At 43.4% G+C, this 17,202-nt stretch overlaps 2 protein-coding genes across 3 annotated transcripts in view; one reads left to right on the top strand and one right to left on the bottom strand.

Moving 5' to 3' along the window:
• On the bottom strand, positions 1-3,363 carry hus1 (HUS1 checkpoint clamp component). 2 transcript variants are annotated; one of them, XM_028970008.1, is made up of 8 exons: positions 3,227-3,363; positions 1,934-2,061; positions 1,674-1,850; positions 1,451-1,558; positions 1,284-1,358; positions 1,078-1,177; positions 565-693; positions 1-467 (listed from the first exon to the last, which is right to left on the bottom strand). In XM_028970008.1, exons 2-8 carry the CDS (start codon positions 1,952-1,954, stop codon positions 385-387), a joined length of 693 nt encoding a protein of 230 aa, XP_028825841.1. In that variant the 5' UTR covers positions 1,955-2,061; positions 3,227-3,363; the 3' UTR covers positions 1-384. The 2 variants fall into 2 exon arrangements, with proteins under 2 accessions (XP_028825841.1, XP_028825840.1); XM_028970007.1 differs by lacking the exon at positions 3,227-3,363 and adding an exon at positions 2,542-2,716.
• A 553-nt stretch (positions 3,364-3,916) lies between these two features.
• Positions 3,917-17,202, top strand: part of LOC114783430 (receptor activity-modifying protein 3) — a 16,809-nt gene continuing 3,523 nt past the window's right edge. The window contains exons 1-3 of the mRNA XM_028968922.1: positions 3,917-4,178; positions 14,804-14,833; positions 15,100-15,250. Of these exons, the coding sequence (XP_028824755.1) occupies positions 4,124-4,178; positions 14,804-14,833; positions 15,100-15,250 (236 nt within the window). The 5' untranslated portion in view covers positions 3,917-4,123. The remainder of the gene's footprint in view (positions 4,179-14,803; positions 14,834-15,099; positions 15,251-17,202) is intronic.

The raw sequence follows: 17,202 nt of genomic DNA, 5'->3' as shown, positions 1-17,202 counted from the left end.
TACTTGGGTACGGTTTATTTAAAATTGTAGAAGTCCAGTCTTATGATCTGAAAAATTGTGAAATACAAGTCATTAAACAGTAACATAAACAAGGCATCTTATATAATATTTAATAAAAAATATTATTAGAGCTGTCCATCCATTAAGACAAATGACCATCTATTCAAGAGTGCTCTATTAAACTTTAAGCCTGCTTTGTTTCCACAAACTGAGGGAAAACTGAAGTACACTAACAGAAATGTATTGGGCCCCATGTAGAAACATCACCACCAACTGTTTTGATGACATTTATAAACCATGCAGATTCATGCCCATTGCTCATATTAAGAAATTAAGGCAGTAAATCAAATGTCCACAAGGCAACACTGCTCCTGGCTTTCCATCTCAAGCCACAGCTGGGATGAAGTATTGAAGAGACATGTCTTCCTGCAGCAAAATCAGGTGCACAATCCGATTATGAACAATATCTGAAATGTACAAGGGAAAGCACATTGACTTCAAACATTTCACAACAGTGCGTTTCAGCTGGGTTCCTAGCATTGCTCAGATCTGCTCATGACTTACTGCACATGGCTTTGCTTGGGTTGATCTGCTGGCCAATGAGGAACTGCTGTAGCTTCCTGACGTCTACCCGAGCGTGGGCCATGGCCTCAGGGTCCCAGCTCTGGCTCCTGCTTTGTGATGCACTGTCACCTTCAGAACACGGAGGGTGTGAAAATTAAGGCAGCAGATCACAGTTTAATTCTTTCAAACATTTACCATTTCTTTAATTATTTCTACCATTTACAGAAATCCTGTAAAGAAACCGAAAGGCCTTTAATTCAGAACAACATCTTTGGACTGAATGTTGATAAATTCAAATTCAATTTTAAAGAGAAATTTTCCTTATTTTAAAGTAGCATTGTCATTCTGTAACGTTAATATATATGTATATAGATATTTATGCTACATTTATGTAGACCATGCCATGAACTGATAGTGTGTGTGTGTATATATATTTTCTCCAAAGCATTTATCTAATTTCAACCAACGCGAGACTGCCATATAGGAGGTGTGCGTCTCTCTAACAGGACGTACCCCAGGGTGGGTTTCCCAGGTCTTTGAAGTGTGTAGTAACAGACACCAAGTCTGTTTCAATTTTCAAATTCATCTCACCACCAAGGTTGGCTTCCAATACCTGAAAGAGATGCACGTTAACTCAAAAACCTTTAAAAGCCTGACCGAATCCATGCGGAACTGCATATTGGTTTAATTTCACAATTAAAGTAATACAGGCGTCTCACCAAAATGTTGGAAAGGTTCTTCATTCTGTCAACAACGTTTTTCATTGTCTTTAGAGGTGGCAAATATATGCTGACCTACAGAACAAAAATTGTAGTTACATTCCATGTGAACAAATAAGTATTTTTTTTTTTAAATCATAACGCTGTATGTGTGGAACGTGACTCACATCGAAGTCTGGCACGGTGGGCTCTTTAAATTCATGCCAAAGTCTTCTGGGAATTACTTCAACTGGAATGTCATGTGTCACAACACGGCTAATACTGGACAGTGAAGGCTTGTAAAATACAACACAATGGACAAAAAAAAAAAAAAGAGCAAAAGCTTGTGTGACATTTTTAGGTCCATCTATGACAGAAGGATTCTTGGTCGTGCTCAGCTGTGGAGCTTACCAACTCTGCGGACAGGGTAAGACATGGACAGTGCTTCTTCGTCAACTTCACTTTGACAGCCTTGGCATTCTGGGCCGTTTTCAGGGCCCTGGAGATGTTCTCCGGTGCCACCTCGAGGCAGATCTCGTTGGCCTCCGGCGACAAGCCTTCCATTTGGTATTCATCGAAGAAGTTCACCTGCCAAGGGGGCGTGGGGGAGGCCGATGTTATCACCACCGTATCAGGTGATCGGTGGCAGACACACAAAAACGTGAACTCACCTGGAGCAACTCACACCACATGCTGACCCCGCCATTGGCAACTTTGCCCGAAAGGACAAAGTAAAGGTTGTCCGGCGTGAGCCTAAGAACGCAGCTTTTGGTCAACTTGGCGATTGTGTTGACGACACCTGTCAAGTGAAAGGAACGAAATCAAGATTAAAAATGGATCTTGACGTGGATTTAACTTTAATGTCAGGGTGACTAGAGCAGCTAGAGCTTGGAAGTGATGAGTAAGCTGCCTAGTGGGTAACACACTCGCCTATGAACCAGAAGACCCAGGTTCAAATCCCACTTACTACCATTGTGTCCCTGAGCAAGACACTTAACCCTGAGTGTCTCCAGGGGGGGACGGTCCCTGTAACTACTGACTGTAAGTCGCTCTGGATAAGGGCGTCTGGTAAATGCTGTAAATGTTAATGATTGGTCAGCCTCCGCCACGCAAGCGTCAGCAAAGGTTCACTTCGTCGAGAAAAGGCCCAGCAATCGACCCCTTTCCCCGCCGAAATGCGGCCCAACAGACACAGCCCAGTGAAACGTCACAGGTCGCACGATTAAAATAGCAAATTCTCCACAAAATGGTGATCGTTGTTAAACCATTAACGCCTTACGTGTGAAATGGTTCAGGCAGCCCAAGTCTATCATTTTCGCTCGGAACTTCATGACTAATTAACAAGCAAGAAAGCACAATCTCCGGATAAATTCCCTTTAAACAGAATGTCCGTCTGGCATATTGTTAGCAGAGTTGATTTTAACCCGCGCAACTTGATGGCAACTTTATTTTTCTTCCCCCTAAAAACAAACGTGGTTAATAAAGGTTCCACCCGTGGACCTGCTGCGCTACCAGCTACGGGCGCTAGATGGCGCCATGCAAGTTCTCCGTATTTAGTAGAAGCCTGGTTCAAGCCCGGTCCCACCGCGACGCCTCGTTCGCTGGTGTGTGTATCTTAACCAAAGACCACTCGGATCCAGAATATTTAAACAGCAACATACACATATATACAAATATATATGTATCGACATTGGTCAACAAATCGAAATATCAATGCTGAAACAGAGCAGTTTCATCCCGTTGCAATATGTCTCACCACTCATACTGCTGATAGAGTTTGACAACTTATCCGAGACCTATTGCATAATATTGCAATAACGGTGTAGTCTGTGGTTTCTTTGGCATTGTGTAATTTTCCCACGCGAGATAATATGAAGCGGGCGCGCGATGCCAATGATGTTACAGTAACAGCTCTCCAGCTCCCAGACAGCGACGATCCGACCAAAGCCAAACCTAAAACATACCGAGGCTTCGTCGTGCGTCGTTGTCTGAGGGCTGCACTGGACCGGCACAGGCAGTATTGGTTCATTTATGCACTTCAATCCGGGTCGGTTCTATCTCTCCCTCTCTCTCCTCTCTCTCCCTCGCTCTCCTCTATCTCTCCCTCTCTTTCTCTCTCTTTCTCCCTATTTCTCCCCCTCTCTCACTCTCTCTCCCCCCATCTCTCTCTCTCTCTCTCTCTCCCCTATCTCTCCTCCCTCTCTCTCTCTCTCTCTCCCCTCTCTCTCCTCTCTCTCTCCTCTCTCCCCTATCTCTCCCTCTCTCTCTCTCTCTCCCCCTGTCTCTCCCTCTCTCTCCTCTCTCCGTCTCTCTCCTCTCTCTCTCTCTTCCCCTCTCTCTCCTCTCTCCCCTATCTCTCCCTCTCTCTCCTCTCTCCCCCTGTCTCTCCCTCTCTCTCCTCTCTCCCCTGTCTCTCCCTCTCTCTCCTCTCTCCGTCTCTCTCCTCTCCCCCCTCCTCTCTGCTCTCCCTCCCCCTCTCTCCCCCTTCTCTCTCCTCTCTCTCCCTCTCCCCCCTTCGCTCTCCTCCCTCTCTCTCCCTCTCTCTCTCTCCTCTCTCTCTCTCTCTCTCTCCCCCCCTCTCTCTCCCCCCCCTCTCTCTCTCTCCTCTCTCTCTCTCTCTCTCCCTCCCCTCCTCCCTCTCTCTCTCCTGCTGGATGCGCCTGCCGGGTACGTACTAGTCGCGTTAAAACCGGCTTGACCGCGGTTCTCTCTCCTATTTTGCGGACCTTAACAAGGCACCAAGTTTCTGTTCGAGTGCGGATGAAGAAGATCGATGAAGCGCACGTCAAGTTCTCCCGGGCGGTCCGTCCTGGTTCTGAGATCCCACTGATCCCGACTCTTCTCGTCCGGCGATTATTTCAATGATGGATATAAACGCACCCGCGGGGCTGAAAGTTTTCATGGTGGGAATTTTAGGTGAGTGGCTCATTTCATTGTGTTAATATCTGTTCACAAAAATTTACGCACGTTTAGTAGATATCTATTAATGATCAGAAGCAAGTCATGTGATGTGTCTACATTAAGCAACTTAGTATATTTTAGATGAATTTATATACATCTGTTCATACTCAAAAACAGCACAAAGACATGGAAATCCTGGGAAATTTGAATATTCTTTTTCCAAAGAAGTGTAGGGTAGTGGCCTTGAACAGCCCCATTAATCTTTAATTGACCTGGTTCATTTTCCATGCCTGTCTTGGACCCTGGTTGAAAGAGCATGAGCCAGGGCCTGCGATTCGCTCGTATAAATCCCTGCTGCTGCTGCTGAAAGCCCTCAGGTCCCGGAGTCACGGTTCACCCCTATCTTCGGCTTCGAGAAGATCATCCCTAATTCATCGAGCGATGACTCCCGTGGAGGTGGGAGAGGCTGCAGTCGATATTGTGCGGCCCCTGTGGGGTTCACCCCGTCCGGTAACGTTATTCTGTGTTTCCCGGGGACTCGTCAGCGTTCACCCTGTCACAGCAAGAGGGCAGAGTTGGAACATGTCGGGGTTCTCGTCCGTACAGCAACCTTGTGCAGCTGCTTGAGACGAGCGGGGGATTTGTGGCAACAAAACCCGTCTAAAATGCCTGATGTGCGTTCGTTTGATGTGAAAGTGGATTGATCGTCAATGTGAAATACTGCAGCACGGCCACAACGAAATGTGTCCTTAGATGGGCAGCCATGTAAGGTGCCCGGGGACCAGTGGGACTTGAACCCGCAACCTTCCTTAGCCGTCTGGTGCTATAGAGTCGGACTGGTGGGAAACACCTAGCGGGTAAGGAATTGGATTCAAACCCCAAACCGCCAAGGTGCCACTGAGGCCCCCTTGAGCAGAGCACCGTCCCCACACACTGCTCCCACGGGCGCCTGTCATGGCTGCCCACGGCTCACCAAAGGTGATGGGTTAAAAGCAGAAGACAAATTTAATTGTGTCACTGTGTGCTGTGCTGAAGTATCGCAATGATAGAAACAATCGCTTTCGCGTTTCACTTTCACTCGAAAACTCTCCCCAAGTTAATTGTGACTGAAGTGCCGCTCTTTAATCTGTCCTAAGTGAATGAACGATGCTCCCTCTAATCCTGGTGTCTGACGTATCTTTATGATATACGCCAGTTTCTCTTCCCAACCCAGAAGTTTCTAAACAGTCAGTTACACCATGCGGACTGTGCACGTGCCACCTGGGCGCAACTGATAAACTGATATAGGGCGCTATTTTCAAACTGGCCCAGTGCAGCTATCTATCTATCTATCTATCTATCTATCTATCTATCTATCTATCTATCTATCTATCTATCTATCTATCTATCTATCTATCTATATATATATATATATATATATATATATATATATCTATCTATATATATATATATATATATATATATATAGATAGATAGATAGATAGATATATATATAGATAGATAGATAGATAGATAGATAGATAGATAGATAGATAGATAGATAGATAGATAGATAGATAGATAGATAGATAGATAGACAGACAGACAGACAGACAGACAGACACACACACACAGTACAGGCCAAACATTTGGACACACCTTCTCATTCAATGTGTTTTCTTTATTTTCATGACCATTTACGTTGGTAGATTCTCACTGAAGGCATCAAAACTATGAATGAACACATGTGGAGTTATGTACTTAACAAAAAAAGGTGAAATAACCGAAAACATGTTTTATATTCTAGTTTCTTTGCTCTGATTACTGCTTTACACACTCTTGGCATTCTCTCGATGAGCTTCAAGAGGTCGTCACCTGAAATGCTTTTCCAACAATCTTGAAGGAGTTCCCAGAGGTGTTCAGCACTTGTTGGCCCCTTTACCTTCACTCTGCGGTCCAGCTCACCCCAAACCATCTCGATTGGGTTCAGGTCCGGTGACTGTGGAGGTCACGTCTCCACTTTTTGTTAAGTACATAACTCCACATGTGTTCATTCATAGTTTTGATGCCTTCAGTGAGAATCTAAGTGCTAATTAGAAAGTTGTGGCCATGGTGCTTTAGACGTAGACGATTATGATATTTGATGTTTGAACATGAGGTTGATGTTGCTTGATGGGTTGTTACTCCATCTCATCACAGCCACAACTTACTGTCAATCTGCGCTTCCACTTTTTTTGGTGTGTATTTGTTTTAATGAACTTAGAATATGTACTTGATACGACACTAGAGAACATGGTCAGCGTGATGTGTTATTTATGTAACAATAATAAAGTGCAGTGATTGTCACGTGTGATACACAGTGAAATTTGTCCTCTGCATTTATCCCATCACCCTTGGTGAGCAGTGGACAGCCATGACAGGCGCCCGGGGAGCAGCGTGTGGGGACGGTGCTTTGCTCAGTGGCACCTCAGTGGCACCTTGACAGATCAGGATTCAAACCGGCAACCTTCTGATTACGGGGCCGCTTCCTTAACCGCTAGGCCACCACTGCGAGGGTAGCAGTGTTCATGTGTGTGATTTCTATTTAAGGAGCCTTCCTAGCAGCCCCGTGCAATCATGAGATAGTTAACATTTCTTCAGTAGTTAACATTTCTTGAAATGTTAATCGGGGTTGGAAGGATTCTTTGCAAACGAACCAGTTCACGCATCTCATCAGTTTAGCACCCAGGATGCCCCCACAGCAATGAGCTGAGAGAGAATTTAGATCTCGGGAACTGGAGTCGCGGTTCTGTTTTCCTTGTTCCTGCATCGCCTCGCATTTCCCAGGACAAAGCGACAGACGAGGAAGCGCTGCATTAATTTGCCCTAATGGAAGGGGCTAGACGGCTCCCACCGTGCCGTACCCCACACATTGTGAAATCCAAACAGTGGGGCTGACTGGCACCCGCACTTGTAAGCTGAGAAGACGCGCTCCCGCCCTTCCTTCTGCTCGCATGTGTTTGCTAGTGCACGAATGAATTAGTTATGCCTTCCCCCTCACCTATTTCCTCCCCAGCGGTGCCAGCCTCAGCATGGCCCATTCTGCAATGTTACCATGCAGCTGTTTTTGAAGAGCTGTGCAGAGTGCGATGCTTTGGCGCAGGTCACGGTAATTCGGCCAGATGCTCTAGACATTTGTTGCAAAGACGTTGGTGCAGATAGCCAAGGGAGCATGTTCAGAACATCCATAATATCTTTCCTACATTACAGCCATTATAAATCTTTGTGTTCTCCAGCTTTGTGTTTTTATCTATAGTGTACAATAATCAACCCGGCGAAGCAGCAGATACGTGCGGGTTATTTTGAGACGGGCTTGTGTTCCGCGGATAATATGCACCTTTCGCATCAAGCTTCAGCTCCCAGACGGCTGCTTTATCTCCACGTTTGAGGCAGAGTTCTGAAACTTGGCCTGCCACAGCTGTCAGTTTGCTGATGGCGGGGGCGATCTGTTTTTCGACTCGGTCCAAGAGTTGCAGCCTTAGGTTAAAGGTGGTGGGAATGCAGTATTCCTGCTGGAGGAGCCAACGTGACACGAGTTAATGAGCACACCGAGGCTGCTCCGCAGGCGCCACGGATCTCCGGGTTTTTAAACACGGTCAGCAGGCCTATCGGCCTCGCTTTCATCGGCCACTCAGCAACTGTTACTACTAACAGAGCTTTTTACCTGCAATGGCAGGTGGAATGTTAGCATTTGTGCTGATTTGCTAAATTTGCGTCATTAAAAAAATATGCATATATTAAACAGCTTTTTATAACAGCTGGCTACTCAGAAAAAATCATAAATGATTAGTCAGTCACCAGCAGTGTGATCACTATCTAACACAGATCTCTACAGATCAGGTGTGTTGGGGCCCACACTCCCTTTCCTGCATTTTAACCCTACATCCTTCTATGTATTACTTGATGTCGAGCGCCTCCCTGGCCTGACAAGCAGCAGCGCAGCTGAATTATGAAATTATGAAAGTGACGTTATTGTCCTTGTGGTGCAGTGCAGCTTGTGGTGTGGTCCTCTGCTTTTAACCATCACCCAGCCATGACAGGTGCCCGGGGAGCAGTGTGTGGGGACGGTGCTTTGCTCAGTGGCACCATGGCGGATTGGGATTCGAACCAGCAACTTTCTGATTACAGGGCTGCTTCCTTAACCGCTAGGTCACCACTGCCTAGGTCACCAGCAGCACAGACATGTCAAGGAAACCATTCAAATTTACAGTGATAAGCCCTAAAACCTGTGCAAAGTTCCCCTTATGCTGTTTAAACAGCCTGTACTGGATGAGCTATGGGCTCCACAAGGTCCCAGAAGATGTCCTGTGGTAGTTGGCACCAAAATGTTAGTAGAAGATCCTTTAAATCTGCCTGGTTGTGGATTTGGTTTGTTTTCCTTACAGATGCTCAGTTGGATTGAGATCTGGGTGATTTGGAGGCCAAGTCAACAATTCCAGTTCTTTGTTGTGTTTCTTTAGACAGTTTGGAGTGTGGCTAGAAACACTGTCCTTCTTAAAGAGGCAACTGTCATCAGAAAATAATGTTGCAACGAATGGGTGTATTGTCTAAAACAATTTTATGTCAGAGTAATTTTCACAGTAGCTCTTCTGTAGGATCTGACCAGACTGTCTAGCTTCTGCCCTCAACTAAGATCAAAGGTTGACATTTTGTCACCAGTACGGGGCACCTAAGCCCTCTGCGGTGTCAATGTCGTGGCAGGAATAAACAGATCTCTGAAATGGCATTCAATCAAAGTGTTACTGCAGTAAACATTTACTACAAAATAGACGTTTTATGATCTCAGGACTCCACATTATTTCCAAACTGACCTTTCGGGAAGGAACAGGTGCTATGACTTTAATCTCACTGGCCCCTGTGCAATTTTCTCTGAAAATTTCTCAGTCTCACACATCTAGGTATCATGATTTTATTTATGCCCCATCGTGGCCATCTATGCACCATGCCTTCCTGCTCTTGATTTCCCTACCTGGAAGCCCTGTGCTATGTCAGAGTACCGAAGCAATCAGTCTAAATTGTAATGGTGACGCAGCACAAATAAGAACATGCTCCTGCACCCATGTTGACCAGCCCATGACCTTGTTCTTCTAGCTTTGCTGCGATAGAGTCCAGTGAGCTCGGCCTGGATAAGTGGGTTTTAGAAAATGGATAGAGGGTTGAAAAGATTATACTGGGGGACCCAAACATTATGGACTGCAGCTCGTCTGGTCAGATAAGTCAATGCGAACGGTCTGATCCTTTTTTGGATTTCAGCCATGGGCTGAGAAGTGGAATGGAGTATGGAGATTGGGCTCTAGAAAGCTGTCAACAGCCACATTGCCTCTGGGCTCAGTGGTATAAATGTCCGTCCACAACCCAAGAAACAGATGAATCGCCCCAACTCTGCACTGTACTGAAACTGTCCTCACTGCCATTGAGCCCCCATAACTGTCACACTGTCTGCAGATTTTTGTTGACTTTGTGCTCATTAGTGCAGTGAGGTGTTGAGCTGTGATAAAGCTCTCAATTCTTAGGTCTTTGCAGAAATTCACCAGAAACTACTGGCTCTGTAGCACTCAACGTGCCTCGCGTTCACTGTATGGTGGTCGGTGAATGTTCTGGAAGCTTTCACGAAAGCCTAAGAGCACTGAATTTACATAAACTATTCTGGTAATGCATTAGGTGCAGCTGTCTGGAAGAATAGGGCTTCTTTGCCATTTCTCAACATTTTATGCAGCTCTTGAAAGATCAAATCAGCAACACTTACAGACCATATTAAATGATTCATCGTGTTGATAAAAATCCATATTCAAGCTTGGAGTTGTATACAGAGAGTATTTTTTACATTTTGTCTGCTGTATGCTCATGGTAAAGAGGGGGTCCAGTATTAGTCATGCTCCACACAATGCCAACCCTGAGTACCAGTTCTGCACTAATGGAGTTCAGAATTACAGTTTAGTAATTACCGTGGTGTACGTTTGAAACACTGCATTTAGAAGATCATTTATGGATTTTGGGACTCAAACATTATGGAATGCAGCTCGTCTGGTCAGATAAGTCAATGCAAACTTCTTATTTCATGGTCCATTACTGATTATGCAAGTAGCCACATTGCTATGAGATTATTGGTGATCATCGAAATGCCATTTTTCATTTTGTGCATTACATCTGATTAGTTACTGTCAATTTTTATTCTAAGCATTTTTTTTTCTGTCATCAGAGATAAAAACAATAGAAGGTGGCATTGTGACCATATTAGGTTACAATTAGATCGATCTGCTGCTACTAGATCACAGAAATCCCAAATAAATTCAGCCAGTTTATAAAGCGAGAGCAGCACTAGTAAAAAATAGTGATTACTGGCCAGTCTGGGAAGTAGAAAGGACTGACATAATTCAAACAAAGAGCCAGTGGCCAACATTTGTTTTCTGGAGATTGCAGCACGATGGCAGAAGTTCCTGAATGAAAATGGACCAGCTGGACCTGGTTTTGGCAGCTTCAAGGACAATTAACTTTGTTACATTGTAACACAGCAAATAAATTTATTTGCATTAGTTCAGACATCTGGTTGTGTTTTAGGGCACAGCACCTAGTTGAAATAGACTTCAAGCTCTCTGCTGCAGTACAGAAGATAAAAAGAAAATGCCTAATTCCTTTGGATCTGGTGCTAGTCATGCTGCAAGATCACCAGCTGCTGGCTGCAAGCAGCACATGCCAAATATTCTCCAGTTGTCTGTTTCCTTAATGGCTGTGGCATATTGTGCTGAGTGTTTATCCAAGCACCATTTTCATCTGTTTGAATTAGTTTTTATTTGCTGTGCCGATGAAGCATGTTGAAGAAGAATGACGAAACAGGACGTTTTGTGGGTATTCGGATTATTTGCAGTCCCTTGCCAGGCTGGTAGCTTGGTCCCCCAACTCCAATTGAGCCAGCGATTTTCCAGGTAGACCGACACAGCGTGACACTGACAGACGGGTGGTTTTGCCGCCTGTAGGAACAGGGTCACGCCACTGTGCCCTTTCACCCCTGAACTTTCCGTAGCTCGAGGAGATTGCATTCAGGCCGGCTTCCCTTGTGCTTTCACCTGACGTGACATGAAGAAATTGCAGAAGCAAATTGGAAGCGGCTCCATCAGGAATCGAGTGAGGAATTTAATTCCAGTTTTAATTGAGTCCATTAAATGCCTCCTCATTGATGGCATTTCAAGAATAATATTCAGTGTTATCAGGGAGCACTGACAGCACATAGTGCAATCTAATGACTTTGTGGGGCCATAGAATATGTCTTTTACACAGGAACTACAGCAATAATACATTACATATGGCTTACATCCCCATATTTATTTCTTACTGATAGGTACTGCATTCAAAATGTATGCTTAATATACAGTGATTTGGTTGTGGTTTCCTTTGAATAAAACCAATTTGCCGTGGATTTTGTTCCCCTGACATGCTATTCTCACTGGTTTGGTTGCTGACAATGTAACAAAAGGAACACACAAAATATTTAAGCTTTATGCTATATGTAATGTAAGTGTCTACTATATTACTCACAGTACATGAACTCAAGAAGGCACAGAGCTGAAAATGTCTATTCCATCACACATATAATTTACATGTGTTTTCCTCTTCCCACAAGGCACACAACTGCAGTCTTTGTTGCCAAACTGTCCTTGTGGGACTGATAAAGGATTATTATCTAATAAATTAATGATGGCATGAGAACGCCAGTCACCTTTCTGGAAAAGACACAGCTTTGTGCTCTTCTTGTGTCAGTGGTGGTCTGTGGCCTGCTGTAAATACGCTGACTGACACTAAATGGGATATGTGGTAGACAAAGTCAGCAACAGCAGACCAGACGGGAAGTACAAATATCATACATTTATGACCCAAAATACAGTGATATATGACCCTCCGGCACCAGCAGTGGGGATCGGACCCTGGTCACTGCAGCAGGGAGTCAGACCATCTGTTTATGGGTTTGGATTTATGATTGAACTTCAGGTTTGTTCTATTTCCCTTATGCCTGATGGTATATGTTAGATTCTTCGACTGAATCCTAGTAGTGTTGGCAGAAATCCTTCATTGTATGGGTGGATATTTTTGGTGGCCAGTATTTGCTAGAGTGGATTTTAACAGAGACCAAAGCATAGTATAAAAACATCAGTAAATTAACACCTTCTGGGTGATAGAAATAAATACACAAAACAAAAAGATGTCTTCAAACAGTCCTTTCTTTTTTATCTGTTTATTTCTGTAAATCCAAAAGAAATACTTCATATGAAATCAGCTAACACTCCTCATGCACTACATCTGGATGTAGTTGTGAGTAAGTAAACGAACACGTAACCGCAAAATTGCAGATTTGAATCTGGAACTGCCAAGGTGCCACTGAGGTGCCACTGAGCTAAACACCGTCCCCACACACTCCTCCCCGGGTGATGGTTAAAAGCAGGGGACACATTTCGTTGTGTGCACCGTGTGCTGTGCTGCAGTGTTTCACAATGACAATCACTTCACTTTCATCTGAAAAACTCTCCCGTGAACTTTTACATTTTCATTTCACCACATTATCTTATGTGTGCTGCATTCTGTGTGCTTTGACAAATACTTCACTGATACTAACAGCTCTTCATTGATTACAGGCTCATCCGATTGGTCAGAAATTATACATTTTACATGTCATGTCCAGAATTTATCCCTGACTACAAATCATTGTGTCATTCTGACGTGTTGTACCTTCCACAACTAATCTCTTTACCTACATGCTGCATTGTGGGGCTATATACCTTCATTTTGTTAATATCATTTTGCCAAATCAATAATATCTGTGTTTTACCCAAGCAAGATGAGGAGGGTTGTGTTTTGAGGTATATATATTTATCCAAGACCACATAGTGACACCTCAAACAAGTCATGCAGCAGTAGTCACAACCCAATGCTTCTAGACAAAGAGAAGGCGGGTTCCAAAACAGCCCCGTTTTTATTGAGATACAGGAACAACTGTTCCACTATCTGAAACAGAAGAGCCTGGAGTGGGCTGACTTTCTATGCAAAAGCAGAGCATGCATAGGATCTTAAAAATACACATGTACACATAGACATAAATATGCCTTAGTGCAGAGGGTCACATGCACCAATGTGCATGTTAGACACCATACACATGTCACAAAGGACCGCATTCCTGCATTTTTGCATGTTCTCCCTGTGATCTCTATTTTCCCCCTATCTAGAGACATTTGAAATAGGCGCCCTGGCAGTGGTCCTACACTTCAATCATATCAGATCACCCTGCGGTGGAACATTTTCCTGTCCAGGGGGCTGTTCTTCTCTGCATATATGCTATGGATGAATACACATAGAAAAAGTGGTTGAGATTTGTTTGTGTGTGTGATGTTCCCTCTTACTTTCCTTTGAATTTTATTAACAGCAGCAAGTGCTGTTCCTGGAAATCACTGAATTTAGCATGTCTACCTCAAGGGTTTATGGCAAGCCATGCTGAGAATCATGGGATTGCTTTTTTCTGTTTTTGATGGGGTTTTTTTTAGGAGATTTTTTGGGTCACCTGCTGACCCCTGATGTTTTATGTTTGTCAAAAAATTGTTCTGGTTCAAAAATGATTTCTAAACATGGGCAGAGACCACATAACAGTAATAAAGTCCAATAAAGAGAACAGAAGATTCATTGAGCAGCCATCCTGACGAAATTGCATTGTTCTCAGTGCCAGTCTGCAGTGGTTGAGCAATACAGAAAAATTCTGCATTTGCACTGAATCTCTTTTCCGTTGGTCCTTTGAATCTTCACGTCTCTGGCCTTTTAAATATTCATAACTGGACCCCTTGCTGATAGAGCACTAGACTGACAGGTATTGTCCTCACAGGGAAAATACCTGAATAAATCAGCAGCATGTGAACCATGTGACAAAGTCAAGACGAATGATGCCGCTCTGGGTTTTTCACAGAGCGGCAAACACTGACACAACACATAACTCACATAAGCCTGTGATTCTTTCTAAAGCCAAACTATTTCAGCTTCAGGAAATCAAGGTTAGCATATACAGATACAAAGAAGCCTGGAATGATTAATGTCTGAACCTTTTCACTAGAGATTTAATTTTTACATTTTCGTTTGGCGATTGTGTGGAACAACAAAACAGCCACAATTCACCATAGGGGTGATGAAATTAATCTCATAATTGATGCACCAGTCAAAGTTGAAATTTGTTGAACTTATTTTGTTACGTATTTTCACATGACTAATAGAGTCGAGACGGACTAGTGTTCAGTGTGCACACAAAGCAGGACTGGGGGAAAGTCTTATCAGTCTCTGAGTGTACAGAGATCTGCAGCACGACATTATCATCATTTGTTCAGTGCTAAAGTACTTCGTATGTAGATTGAACTAGTGAATAGAAATGTGTTAAGCAATGTTAATAAACATCTTTTAATTTTAAAATGTTACATATACTGTGTACATACTGTGTACCATACAAATAATTAATACAATATATGAATAGCATTTGTCATAAATTATGGATCATATGTACATATATGTAACTGTATAGTTATTTTTAGTAAGCAAACTAATTCAAAATTGTGTGTTCTTGACATTTTATTTTAAAGTTGTTTTCTTTTTACTTACAGTGAACATTTTATTGACAACTAGCTTATCAGGTAAGCTTAATTTATTGAAATAATGTAATACATGACGGCACATTATGTGCAGAATTGAACGGCATGCTGCCTTTATATTGCTTGCATTATTCATTCGGCTCTGTTCCCTCTCTATGGGAAATGACCAATTTTAGCTTTGACAGAGCTTGTGTTCGTCATTCTTGACTGAACATTTTAACGTCTTAATCAGCTGAAGGGCCATTGAAATGTTGGAGAGCTCTCCACTCACCTGAACTTTTACGTAGTTTTCTTTTGCTTCCGCCCAGCGGCGGAAAATTTGGGCTTCCCACACAGCCCTGTGCCTCAGTGCAATGAGACCAGGCTGCTCCTGGAGATCGAGCATTGCGGGGAGATCTTCAAGAAACAGATGGCCCACGTGGATCCTCAGCACTGGTGCAACCTGACGCACTTCATCAGGTAATACAGACCCACTTCTACAAACATCCACATTGAGCCCTTTTACTGCTTTGTTATGAATATTAGACTGCCTGCTATTACTGAAAAAAATGTTTTTTTTTGTGCTCACTGGAGGAACAGATTTAATAATATACAATAAAATTTCTTACATCACATCGCTTGTCCATCCTGGATGATTTGGAGCAAAATGGAGTGTTGCCAGATAACATTGCTTCAGTCCACAACTGTTAAAGAAGTATTCAGAATGGGTTCCTTGCAGGAACTGCACAGTTTTTACCAGTTGCTTGCAAAAAGTATTTTTCACAGGCAGGTTGGCACAGAGAGTGATGGTGTCATGTTGGCCTGGGGGATTTCTGTGCTGTAGATCTGCATAATGAAAGAAAAAAAAAAAAACAATGGAAAAGTGCGACTGGAATTAACCATTAAGATGCTGAGGAGATTAGAACCCTCAGAGATTAGAACCCCATCCTGATGCAGTGCACTCCTGCATTAGAGGTGCATGATTAGGCCTCGGTGCTAAAAATATTCCGAGCCGTAGAGCAGTCCCACATCACTTTTCCTGCACCGAAAGAAAAGCTGTGTTCATGCCTGTGTTTGTACAGAATACTGGTGTGTGAACTCACTGTCTCAGGTCAGACAGCAGCTGCAGGCGAATTCTGGCAGATATATAGGTCAGCAAGACCTATATTCAGCCAATAGGCATCCAGCGCAGTCACAGCGGTCTTTTTTGTACATATGTACAAAAAAGATTTGCCATTTAATTTGTTCATCTTGTTTGATGGATGAGTTATATTAAGACCCTTACACACAGAGAAATAAAGGTGCACACAGGGTACAATATTGAACCTCCAGGTACAAAACTGTTCCTTTTAGTTGATTGTACCTCAAAAAGTACATGACAGGTCCTTTGTGACACCATGTTTAAAGGTACATGATTTGGGAAAGTACATAGTTGTACCCATGAACCTGCACCACATGAAAATGATCCCAACCAACCCAATGTACTGACAAAAATGCTTGTAAATTGCTAGATTTCAGCTGTACAAAGGTGATAAAATGGCTAGTGGATCTGACCAATTTTTCCACAAGTGGCTGATGTTCATGTTTGTAAAAATAATTTATTAACAGCAGCATAACAATACAAAGGACTGAACATGAAAATACATCAATGACAGATAAAAAAATATTGTAAAAGACAGACATAGCAGCATATAGCTCAGTGGACTAAGACTGAGTTGAAGGTTGCCGGTTCGAGCCCAGCCTCCCCTTGTCTGTGGTTCCTTATGCAAGGTCTTTAACCCCAAGCTCCCTGGGCAACACAACCAGTGTGCGGCCATTTGCAGACCATTACATCATACTTATATGTAAATATAATTTTAAATTATAGTCATGACAGGTACACAGTTGTGCCTGCGAGGATCGGTACATTATAATTCTTCAGAAGGGTACTGTCCCAGCTACAAGCCATATAGGTACACAGTGGTACTTCCATTTCTCTGTGTGTAGATGGAAAACGGACATTTGCAGACATTTTCAGAATGGACTGAGGTTACGGGATGCGGGACAGTATGGTTGGCACTCTGGGTTTGCGTTGGTTGGATTTCTGCCCACAAACACAAAGGTTAAGTAAATTGGTGAAACTGGTGTGTTTGTGTCTGTGTGTGAGTGTGTGTCTTCAGCCTACAATTGACTGGCATCCTGCCTGGGCCTTGTTCCTGCCTTTCGCCACAAATATTCCTGGGATTTGTTCCAGCCTCTCTGAAACCCTGTCACGGGTAGAAAATGGATGGATTTGTCGGATAAAAAGTGTAGATCCTGAGTGTGTATGCCATGCAACACTGGTGCCATGCAAAATAGAAAATAAGTCTGTTTTCTTGAATACAGACTAGTTAACCTGCATGAAAGGCAGAATGTTCTCCACAGCAGATGTAAATTACGTTTCTGAACTGGTG

This window comes from Denticeps clupeoides, chromosome 2, assembly GCF_900700375.1.
Source record: "Denticeps clupeoides chromosome 2, fDenClu1.1, whole genome shotgun sequence".
Taxonomy (NCBI): domain Eukaryota; kingdom Metazoa; phylum Chordata; class Actinopteri; order Clupeiformes; family Denticipitidae; genus Denticeps; species Denticeps clupeoides.
The sequence above is the reverse complement of the archived record's forward strand: the minus strand, read 5'-3'. Positions and strand labels throughout refer to the sequence as shown.

Bases quoted from the DNA above. Each gene is read 5' to 3' on its own strand.
- hus1 (XM_028970007.1), bottom strand. From the start codon at position 2,593: ATGAAGTTCCGAGCGAAAATGATAGACTTGGGCTGCCTGAACCATTTC. The intron at 1,851-1,933 runs GTGAGTTCACGT...CCCCCTTGGCAG, and splicing joins TGTGGTGTGAGTTGCTCCAG to GTGAACTTCTTCGATGAATA. The intron at 1,359-1,450 runs GTGAGTCACGTT...TTTGTTCTGTAG, and splicing joins CCACCGTGCCAGACTTCGAT to GTCAGCATATATTTGCCACC.